Source organism: Pezoporus occidentalis, unplaced genomic scaffold (genome assembly GCF_034315485.1).
Source record: "Pezoporus occidentalis ecotype Australia unplaced genomic scaffold, CSIRO_AGI_Poc_V1 ctg122, whole genome shotgun sequence".
Taxonomy (NCBI): Eukaryota; Metazoa; Chordata; class Aves; order Psittaciformes; family Psittacidae; genus Pezoporus; species Pezoporus occidentalis.
The window spans coordinates 1,289,407-1,301,552 of NW_026913016.1; the positions used below are offsets into that span (position 1 = coordinate 1,289,407).

Below are 12,146 nucleotides of genomic sequence, written 5' to 3' on the forward strand. Positions count from 1 at the left end.
ATCAAATGGAGGAAAAATAATTATGTCTCTGAAGCAAAAAGTTGTATGAAGTGAAGTAATTTCTGTAAAAACACACCATTCTAAAGAAAAGGGGGAAATGTATGGAAGAAACCTCAATGTCCTCACAATATGAAGCTCAGCTGAAGAGGCTGTGCTGAAGGCAACTGTATTTTGTTTTCTAAATAAGGAACCCAAGTACTGTACTAGTTGTTCCTTCTTGTTTAATGCCACTTGGTTAAGGCTGCAGGTTCTGTACAGTCTCACTACATTTTAACATACTATGAAACATTTCAAAAAGCAAAATATACTAACAGGTTAGTAAGTATAAACTTAATAAGTTATATGTTCTGGGCTATATTCTTGTGCATTACCTAGTAAGATGGTCTGGAGGTTACTTCACTCACTGTAGGACCCAGAATAAACTTTATTAATTCAAAAAAATCTCTGTCTAGCTTCTGTCACCAGTCCTTGACTTGTAGTCAAGCTTCTCATAAGAGACAAGAGAACTTTTATTTCTGGACACAGTGCTTCAGGGTGAGGGCAAAGGATAGTGCACGAAGCTGAAGATCAGTAACAGATTAAATCAGTGTTACTCGTAATAGCTAATACTAATTCAGTGTAGAAAAATCTTATTAAGTCCCCATGATCATAGTGAATAACCTTGTTATACTTTTCACTGTTAGGATTAACTGAACTAATGCCCAAGGCAGTAACTTTGAGGACATTATTTTTAGGAACAGTTACTTGGGGACTTGCTACATACTTGTGGTAATTCTTTAAAGAACTGTAAAAAAGCTGCACTGATGCTGCTGACTAGAATAAGCTCAAAAGAACTACCTCCTAGTGCAGTTTATTACTGATGCTACCATTTTCCTCTCCATTACCAAGAAGTCTGTCTCATCTAATTCCTGCATGTCGTTCTGCAGAAGTAGTATTGTCTCATTTAACCTTTTCAATATTCTCGTACTTAGACAACTTTCCCAAAGAAAAATTAAATATACATTCCATTAACACAAATTAATTCTACCAACACTCATGTACCTCACGTAGCTGTTCCACAAGCTCTCTCTCTTCTCTCATCTGTTCCATTTTCCTTCGAATTGTAAATTGTGGATCTATTGATTCCAAATTTCTTTGTGGTCTTAAGAACACTGTGATTTAAAAAAAGACAGATTTAGTGTAAAAACAAACACCTTGATTTATTAATTTCTAAATGAATCAAAATCCTTAGGCACTACCTCCAGCAAAAACTCAGGAGGGCAGAAAAAATATGATCTTGGATTACAATCATAAAAGGGTATTTTCTGGATATTGCTCTCAATGGCATTGTGTATCACCAATGGAGTGGAAAATTTTCCAACTAAATCCTAATCTTAATGAACAAGTTTTGTCAGAGGATTAAGCACTCACACTGTCCCTTACAGATCCTGATCTGTACAAAACTTTGTATCTAACATGACAGGAACACTTCTTCTTCTACGTAGAGCCCTCTCCTACAAGATGCTGAATTGTGTAACAAGCATCTTCCTACAGAGGACAAACTGCTTACTAGATAAGTTTATATTAAAAAAAATAAACCAAAAAAACAAACCACCCCCACCCACCAAATAAAAACTGATGTAGGCATGTTTAGCCGTTGAGTAAAACTACCTACATTAAAAAGTTTTATTGCAAATGTAGCATTGCACAAACTCTTCACAGTACTGGTCCTCCTTCCCCTCTACTCTACACTGGTGAGACCGCATCTGGAATATTGTGTCCAGTTCTGGGCCCCTCAGTTCAAGAAGGACAGGGACCTGCTGGAGAGAGTCCAGCGCAGGGCAACTAAGATGATAAAGGGAGTGAAGCACCTCCCTTACGAGGAAAGACTGAGGGAGCTGGGTCTCTATAGTTTAGAGGAGACTGAGGGGTGACCTTAGTGTATATAAATATATAAAGAGGGAGTGTCATGAGGATGGAGCCAGGCTCTACTTCAGTGGCAAACAATGATAGGACAAGGGGTAATGGGTACAAACTGGAACACAAGAGGTTCCACTTAAACTTGAGAAGAAACTTCTTCTCAGTGAGGGTGACGGAACACTGGAACAGGCTGCCCAGGGAGGTTGTGGAGTCTCCTTCCCTGGAGACATTCAAAACCCGCCTGGACACATTCCTGTGTAACATTATCTAGGTGTTCCTGCTCTGGCAGGAGGATTGGACTAGATGATCTTTCGAGGTCCCTTCCAATCTCTAGCATACTGTGATACTGCCTCCCACCAATCTTGTGGACTGTTTAACTTTGCCCATATATAGTTCCTTGAAATATTGACATGAAATCTCTGCATATATGCACCTCTATGTTTCCTTTTTATGTGATCAATGACTGTTTTGAATGGTTCGGAAGAACAAGATCATGGACGCTCAGAATGCAACTGTCACCTGTTTGTCACTCAAATTACAGGCCAACCTGATTATTATGGAAAACGATACTACTTGAAAGAAGTGCTTTGCATTATTTACTTTCCCACCTCTCTCCTGAACGTGACATGAAACCCTAAGTGCTAATTAGTGGGGTGTAAAGTACAAAGCCTAGAAACCTCTGTTTTTACATACAGGTACTGCTCAGTCTGGATTTTGTTAACTTAAGGCCATTAAAGAAAGAGAAGATAATTTATGGGTCAATACATAGCAGGGTAGAAGAGAGGAGCCTTTTGCTTTGTAAAAGGCACATCAGAAAACTGGAAGTGAATGAATTGCCAATAGCACCTACTAGAGGAGTAAAACCAGATTACTTACACTTAACTGTAAGTTAAGTAACTGAAAGTTACACATAGGTGTAATGACAGTAATTCTGATGTTCCAATAAAAACTGTGCCACATCAGTCATTTTATTTAGGTTGTAATTTGCGCTGAATTTTAAAAATCTGTCCTCAACAGATCTAACAAAATAAAACATTGAACCCTTGGTAGAAGGATTTTTCATCTATATTCTGACAAAAAGTAAACTATTAATGAAGTCCCCAAATCAGTTCAGGGTCAATATACAAAACTGTACCCTCTGATATTTAGAGCAAAGTTTCTGCATGAGAAATACTCTGAAATCTCAGACAAGGCTAGTTACTAGGAATCTCACCCAGCTGTACGCCGGCAGGTTAAGTAACAGAATTAATAATCTAAGCTAATTATTGAGCCAAAGGTACAGACAGACACTACCTATGGCAGTTCAGCCAACAGGCACTACTTCTTTACCTTATTTACTGAAAAAGAGCTCAAGGCAACAAACTCCTTACATATGCTTAGGCTACTTAGCTGAGGCTACACAGGGCTAGTACATGGACCCTCAGACTGGCCTATACACATAGATACTGTTAGTGTTGCTGCTTCCTGGTACAGTCTTGGCTTGTGCAAACCCACCTCTCTTCTATGCAGTGTTTAGGAATAGCTCAAGGAATACAACAGGCAACAGACATTCCCCAAAGGCAGCTTAAATGCAGCTATCCTGTTCTGGAACATAAAAGGTATGCTTAGGTATAGATTTGAATCACACTGGGCCAATTAGCCTCAGTGCCAGAGAAGGGTCGCTGTTCCATTTTACTTCCTACCACAGGACGATACACCTTAGGTAACAAACAGCCTCAGGCAACAAACTCTAAACAGAAAGGCAACAGGCCTGATTAAGAGCGGTCTTCTGTTGTAAAAGTGCAAGGTAATAAACACTAGAATTTGCATTTTGCTTAAGGTTTGAATGACATGAAGACATCTACCCCCCAAATGCACAAGCACACACTAGCCTGTGCTGCTTGTTTCATTTAGAAAAGTAAAACAGTAACAAATCCAGATAAACATAAATCAAATTGTACACTGATAGAAGCACCTCTAGCCTACCGTGTTAGAATATTCATCAGCAAAATGTCAAGTTAACGTCATACCATCATGAACTAAATTCAGTTTTTCAACTTACCATTATCACAATTCTTATATTCCATACTCATTTCCTTTATGGAGCTGATTCCTCATATATGCTGTCTTTTATGCTTTTATAATAAAAAATACTATGGCAATAACGAGTACTGTTAACTAATGAACTGAACTAAGAATATGGGTAGTCTAAACTAAATGTTGGCATTTATCATTCAAGACTTGTGGGTTTGGTTTCTGTCTCATGCTTTTGACAGTTTCACAGCCTTCAAATACCTAAACACTCTTCTAATTTAGGGCAACTGGAAGAGCAATGGTCCTATATAAAAAAACCCACATCTACCTATCAAATATTTATAAACAGTTTTACTGTCTAGGTTCTGTTTCTTCCATCTAACAATTCATATGCATAATTTATATGCAGTATAAGACCCTCATAGCACAAACAGAGCCAATTTTGCATACTGGTGCCATGATCCAATGGTAATTAAATAATTAAAACAATCATATGCCCTGGACAAAAACAAATCAAAAGGATAAGTGACAAAGTCCACTAATACACGTGGCCTTCACTATGCAGATTTCTGTTGGACAGAAATCACTATTTTTGCTTAGCTGATTGTTTCAACTTCGTTTCTTCATGAAGCTAGTTTCTTCAATAAGTTAGTTAAGCAGGTGCTTAACTAATTCAGTTAGTTAAGCACCTGAATCAATAACTGCAGATAGGAGCATGACCAGAAGGAGGTGATCCTGCCCCTCTACTCTGCTCTTGTGAGACCTCACTCGGAGTATTGTGTGCAGTTCTGGTGTCCTCAACATAAAAAGGGCATGGAAATGTTGGAACAAGTCCAGAGGAGTGCCACGAGGATGATCAGGGGACTGGAGCACCTCCCGTATGAAGACAGGCTGAGGAATTTGGGGCTCTTCAGCCTGGAGACCTCATAGCAGCATTCCAGTATCTGAAGGGGGCCTATAGGGGTGCTGGAGAGGGACTCTTCATTAGAGACTGTAGTGATAGGACAAGGGGTAACGGGTTAAAACTTAAACAGGGGAAGTTTAGATTGGATATAAGGAAGAAGTTCTTTACTGTAAGGGTGGTGAGGCACTGGAATGGGTTGCCCACGGAAGCTGTGAATGTTCCATCCCTGGCGGTTTTCAAGGCCAGGTTGGACAGAGCCTTGGGTGGCGTGGTTTAATGTGACGTGTCCCTGCCCATGGCAGGAGGGGTGGAACTAGACTATCTTAAGGTCCTTTCCAATCCTAACTATTCTACAATTCTACATTTCATCAACAGTCAGTCTCTATCAAAAAATAATTAAAAAACATGCAGAAAAACAGTAGCAAAAATATTTGCTGTTTGAGTACAACTTTTATAAATCCCTGAAAGTAAAGCAAGTAAGTAAACCTATACTGGAAATACTTCTTGGAGTGGATATAAGGGGAAAAGCCGTTTTGCTGCACTTGAAAGCAGTGACATTCTTCACTCATTTACTTTTGATATCACAAATTTTACAATAAATTAATGTGCATCCTCTGAGGTATGTAGTCTTACAGATGTCCCCTCAAGAGTAGTGTCCTTCATCCTTAGCCACATTGGGCATTTGCCATATATTCACGTTTCCAAAACCCACAAAATTAAATAAATTACATATGGAACACCTACCATTGTCACTGTCTCCTTCAGATGGGATACTGTAGCTATAGTTGTCCCATGTTTGTGCCTGTGTAAGTGTGTTGAAGGAGATAGGAGGAAGACTGAGGGATGGGTCTGCTGGAGGGGAGCGATAGCCAGTCCAACCATGGACCGGAGTGGGGATAAAAGGGGGCAACGGTATTTCATATGGCATTAGGATTGTATGGTAATGACGAAGATGTAATTCAAAGGTGATTAATATAAAATGTATCATTTTTGAGAAAAGAATGAAAGATGGTGCAGAACAAAAAGAACGAAAAGTTACATGTTAGTACTTGCAAATCATACATTCTATGTGCAGTTGAGGCTGTTAAGCTTAGCAAGATCATTGTAACCATAGCACTTCACACAACTTGTTTACAACCAAGTGTTAAGAAAATGTACCCATAGGTTTTACAGTATAGCCTGACAAAAACCTTGACTCTGTGATTCAGAAGGTAAATATAACAGCTGGATATATTTATTGTGAATTTTCAGCAATTGTGAAGTTTCAGCAGTAAAAAGTTCAAAGAATAAGAATTTCGATATTTTTTGTAACCATGTGGGAAGAACACTTTCTCCCCCAAAGGAAAAATAACATATCCATATGAAAATATTATTACATTGCAACTTTCTAGCTGATTTTGATAAGTAACATCTACAATAGCCCTTGGATTCTCATTCTGTTGAAATATGTTCTGTAAGTACATGTATTACAGATGTTTTACTTTTGTTACAATTCACTTGATAGTACATGCAGGACTATTATTTCTTCTTGCTGACTCCTGCAGCAGTAAGTCCAAACCTACCAGAGCCCAGCACCCTAGGAAATTTCTGGTGGTCCACAACTTTTACGGACTTTCAGGGACAAGAACACATATACAATACCTCCAAAGGGTGATTCTGAGTTTACACCACAAGCCTTGGCAAACCTGCACTGTAGACAGTCTTAACACACACAAATTCAGTAATGATGCAACTGGGCTCCCAAAAGCATGCAAAATTGCACATTTTCGCAGAAGCTGCAACAGAGTCTGGAGACTATTTATCAGACAACCGTAAGTGCATGTCATGCCTACAGCTCATGATGGCCTACCAGCTCATCACAGAGCTAAACCTGTACAGCAATACACTTCTTATTGTCCATCCATTCTGCCTTCTCCCCTTCGAGTCATGGCAACAGCTCTTATTTATTCCTCAAATCCTTTAGTGGCCATTTTTATTCCTTCCTCACCACACCTACTTGACAGTCCTGTCTCCTGTCATGACTGTGGCAAGGATGTCTAAGTTTTTTTCAAACCTCCATTCTACAGGTGTTTCAGAACTGGACACTGACCTCCTCCCTTGCTTCAGTTTTCAAAGCTTCCCACTGGTTTCCTATTTTCTGACACAATTTAGTATCTCCTCCTCTGCCCTTCACAATGATGTCACTCCTTAACGAACTTTTCCTATATTTCACAACATTTCTTACCAATTCTGCCACAAAAATTAGGAACTCTCTCACTTCTTGTTTTCCTATATACATTTCAATGTTTTAGCTACTGAATACTACACACAAGCAACATTCATTCTCCTTAAATGAAACTGCAGATTATTAACTACTCCTACTCTAAATGCTAAACCATAACCCTAAATCAATTTAAAATTATGGTGAAAATCAGAAAGCAGCTAAAACAATTTAATATTAGAAGAAAGTCCAAGGTAAAGTTTCAGTAAGCACAGAAAGTCTCTATTTTATACCATTCCAAATTAATAATCATAAAGAACTTAATCACACAGACTTTCTCCTTCCCACAATTCCGCAATCTGTATTAATATGATGGTGATTCATATAGTGTCATATAAAATTTCACCTTAAGCTTTTCTTCACATTCAGTTGTTCAAGAGCTCACTCTCTTTAGCCATGCCTTTTTTCAAACCCAGTGTACTCCAGGCTATTGGGACACCAGATTAGCTGAACCTGAGAGACAGCACAACTGAACCTCTAAGGAGACACAACACTGGGTAAGAGAATACAGATTTATGGCAAATGATAAAACAGTCTTTAATTATGGTGGCAGCTAGGATTCTCATTATTTTCCAAAATACATGGATAATGCAGTTAGGGAAGAAAACAAATGGAAGTAATAAATATCCAGAGATTAGAAAAACTCAAAAGTTAGCACTCAAAAGGGGAAAAAATACTGTCAAGTTCTAATGATCTCTGTGTATTCCAGCCAACTTGAAAGACAGTCAAGCAAGCACATCCACTGACACTAACATTATGCTTAAAATCCTCTACAAATTACCAAAAATGAAGACACTGGATTCACAAACAAGATTATGCTAAGTAAACAGTTGCAAGGGAACAAGTTTTCACTTCACAGTAGAAACTACTTCTTGATTTTGAGTTTTGTCAATGATGCTTCTAGCCTCTGAAGGTATAACTTTTTGTCTGTGTTGCTGCTACCTTGTGTTACCTTGTTATATTTAGGTGTTAGCAAAAATAATTTTAGTACTACCTTTAGAGTAATTCTAGGGAGGGAGCAGGAGAGGAAACAACATGCAGCTTCAATACTCCTCTGTTACAGTGACCTCAAAATGCCCAGCCCAAAGGCAAAAAATATTCCCGAGGACTGATTGATTTATGAGTAAGTGGTCAGGCTTGCAGATCTGACACATTAAAGAAACCATGGCAACAATTTTTGCAACACTCAAGTTTCAAGAATTAGCAACATTATAAACATTGTAATCAATTAACAAATCAAGCAGAGAGAGTTTACATTTATTAACTATTTTGAGTGATTCCTTTTCAGACAGAAAAAGCACTTCCCAAGGGCAAAATTATAGTTCTACAAGACCTTATTTTTTAATTATTCATTCTTTTCAACAGTATTTTTTTTAGGTTTTCAAAATTAATGTGACTTTGAGAAGCCAAACTCTATTAAGGTATTTAAAATACAGGAGCAAATAGTCTGAGAAAAATAAGAAACCCTGTCTTTTTTTCTATTCCATATAAACATCTGACCCTCAGAAAGAATCTCTCAAGAAGTCAAAACACATTCATTACCTTTCAAAACATTTCCTTTGGGTACCAAGTTAGCCATTAAATACGAATTTTCCTGATGTTTTGCCTAGCTTTAATATGCAAGAAAAGGATCTTCAGTCCTAAGCACATATCAGTATGTACTAACACAGTATGTACTAAAACACAGATGTTTAAGTCACTGTGGTTTATCCTCTGGAAGCACTTCCATTTCTGTGTGTACTTCAAAAACCTGGAATCCTTACCAGTCTAGAACAGTTTACTTTCATCTTTCCAAGAGACATAAATCATTATGAAATGATGGGGGAAGAAGGGAGTGGTGTCAAATGGAAAGCAATATTCATTTAAAATAGAGGAAAACAAACACAGTGAAAATAAATTCCAGAAAGGTATGGTTGCATGTATTTTCATTGAAAATTTGCCACTACTTTTTCCGCAGAGCATGTTGTTCACATTTTAGTTACAATGATGTTCTTTTAATCTTGCACTCTGATTTAAAAGATCTATAGAATAAAGTAGTTCAAATGTAAGATCTAATGAAGTTTTGATGAAGTTAATGAAGTTAATGAAGAATGCATTTTAAAGTTTCCCTTAAGACCACAAAATCTTAAATGAAAACCGCTATTGAAATAAACTACAAACTTAGCTGAAAACTTTCACAGATCACCAAATTGCTGGACCTCTAGACTAGATCAGCTCTAGGGCAATAAAGCAGTATATAATTAACATTTACAGATTCAGACAGTGATATGGCTCAAACTCACACAAAACACACAACATTTTAAAGGAAATACAGTGAAGAAACTAGAGACAAGGCAAACTAACCAACTTTAATGGGAAAAACATGCAAGACACACAAAGATGCCAGTATTTTCAGTCATGTGCTACTTTTATTTGTAAATTATTCTTAGGTGTTAGAAAAAATGATTTTAGTACTACTTTTAGAGTAATTCTAGGGTCGGAGCAGGACAGGAAACAATATGCAGCTTCACGACACCTTTACAAACTTTCATTTTGTTACATTGTGATACACAGATAATATGCCATCTTTTTATCTTATGCTGGACCTAAATTTTTGCTATTGCCAAAATCCCCTGTCTTACTAGCGTATAAATTTAAGGTAACATGACTGAAATTGGATGCAATGAAGTGAAAGACTCTGCAGTAATGGTTCTAGCTTGGTGACTGTGTAGTGTATGATATGGAAAGGAAAATAAATTCAGATTATCAAGGTTTTTGCAAACTGTAGCTGTGACCAGAAGACACTATAGCATTGGCATACTCAAAAAAACCCTCAAATATATGAATGTGAATTGGTACAATGCAGAAAATTAACAGATTATAACCAACTGACTTTGGTATTCAATGACTCAATATACAGCTGCAATATAGACAGGGGAAGAACTGTAGGAGCTGCACACATCTGGTCTTCCATTACGTGACTTGGAAGATTTGTTGCAAAGGACTGCAACCATTGCAAACCAAAAGATTCACTAGGTTATTTTGCCCTGACCTGTTGTAGTCATTAAGTATAGGACATCTCGGTGCACTGATATACTAAGATTTGAGAGTGCGCATTAAAACAACGCTTGAGCAAGAAGTCACGTTCTTGCTTTCTCTCCCACAGTACTGCTTCAAGTCCCTGGATACAGATTTCACCAGCAGCTCAGCAGAACACAGGCTACATCTCATGAAAGCAGCAGCATGGCATGTACCTGCTTGCCTTCACACATCTTTCTAACAGTGTTATTGCAATGTTGCCACCAAACTGTGCAATATCACTCAATGCTTTATTTTTTCCAAATCCTGAAAGGACCCATTGTTAACCCCACACTTCAAAGATTCCAACAAATAGCATCTCTAAAGCATACAGTAATAGAGCCAGAGTAACAGTCCAACAAAATAAGAAATGCAACAGAATAGTTCTGTCAAACTGTATATCATAACAACATGGGAAATTTAAAATATCCTCTTCATGAAACAACATTGGTTCAATACCATTTTCTTTACTTTTTAAAACTTAAGGAAAAAGTCTATGGGTACAGTTTCTTAAACATTCCAATGTGAAATTGTTGCTATTACTGCCAAGACATTTTGTTATAGAAACTACAAGCTTGTAGTGGTTCACCAGCATTTCATTAAAAGCATTTGTGGTGAATGCGAGAAACCAGAATTAGAGTGTTAGGATGCTGAAATATACTGAAAAACCTTCAGTTATTCTTTAGATGTGATATGAGATGACAACAATACCGACTACCTCAGCACAGAAAAGATAAAACCTGAGTTTAATCCTGCAGCTAATCCTGTTTTTACAGAAAGCTGTTATCCAAGCCCTTAAACACATCCGTATTTCTGTTGGTGGTGGTTTGTTATTCAGTTGGGTTTTCTTTTAATAAACAGCTGCTTGTTAAAAGATTGATGGTTATGCAGATTTAGTGCATTGCAAATTCATTAAACCCAGCTACTGGCTGAAGTAAACATCTAATATTCTTAGGATGCTTGATCCTTACACAAGCATAAACTACTGAAAAACTCACTGCAATGAACAATTTTCAGAGCAATGCATAAGCAGTTTCCAAACAAACCTAGTGTCCTGGGTTCACATACATTATTCAACAAAATCTAAATTGTATCACTACATACCAATTAAGCAAAAAACTGTATTTCAGTCACTATGGCAGCACAGATACATATGTATATATGCATAATATATATATATCTATACACACATTTTGTAAACATACATACATATAATTTTATCAAATACCTAATTGATCCATATATAATGCTCCAAATACATGTTACAAATTCAATCTTGATTCAAACCTATAACCTTAAAATGTTCTAATCTTCTGTTACACAGAAAATATTTTGTCACTGACTTCTTAAGGGAAAAAGGCATCTATTAATAAGACAGATGTGTGTGTATATATATATACACACACACACACAAAAAGTACACACAAATTGGTTCATTTTCTTGCCCGCATTACCTGATCGTGGCTTCAAGCCAAAAGGGATTGTGGTGTTTGTAGTAGGAGACATTGTTGGACTTTTATCCTTGTTCTGTGTAATTCAAGAACAGAAATCTAAGTAAGAGTAACATCCAAAATATCTCAGCACAAGAGACTATACAAAATACAGAAGTAAACAATACTGCATGCTATAATTATTCCACCGTAATCTGTTCACGATATAGCCTCAAACCTCTGATAAACTCCACTTTCTATTGTATCTTATTCCTTTGCTGGAAAGGATGAGTTTCTGACCAAAGACACCAAAATATTCCCCCTCACTACAAATAAGCTCAATTATTTCTCAGTTTTCTCCCATGTAATCACGTGGTTCCATCAAACGTACATTTTTGTGGCACAGTACATTTAGAAAAACAAAGCAAAGACACATTTATAATTAGATACATTAATTTCTTTCACAGAATTAATTACCATTAAATTTAAACATACACCTCAGAGCAGGACCACCCTTGACTCAGAACTAGGCTGAGTTGCAGCAGGAAGAGTCGAGTAGCAGCACAGAGGAGACAGTGAGGTA

The 12,146-nt window shown here is 37.2% G+C and overlaps 1 protein-coding gene across 9 annotated transcripts in view; it reads right to left on the reverse strand.

Moving 5' to 3' along the window:
- Positions 1–12,146, reverse strand: part of LRCH1 (leucine rich repeats and calponin homology domain containing 1) — a 122,972-nt gene that overhangs the window by 22,601 nt on the left and 88,225 nt on the right. For 6 of the 9 annotated variants that reach the window (XR_009962524.1, XR_009962521.1, XR_009962522.1 and 3 more), the window contains 3 exons: positions 11,588–11,660; positions 5,561–5,668; positions 1,042–1,151 (listed from right to left, as the gene is read on the reverse strand). Coding sequence is in view for 3 of the 9 variants with exons in the window: in XM_062607365.1 (XP_062463349.1) it covers positions 1,042–1,151; positions 5,561–5,668; positions 11,588–11,660 (291 nt within the window). In the remaining 6 variants the exon portion in view is untranslated. The remainder of the gene's footprint in view (positions 1–1,041; positions 1,152–5,560; positions 5,669–11,587; positions 11,661–12,146) is intronic. The other 3 variants (XR_009962523.1, XM_062607367.1, XR_009962520.1) reach the window with 2 other exon arrangements.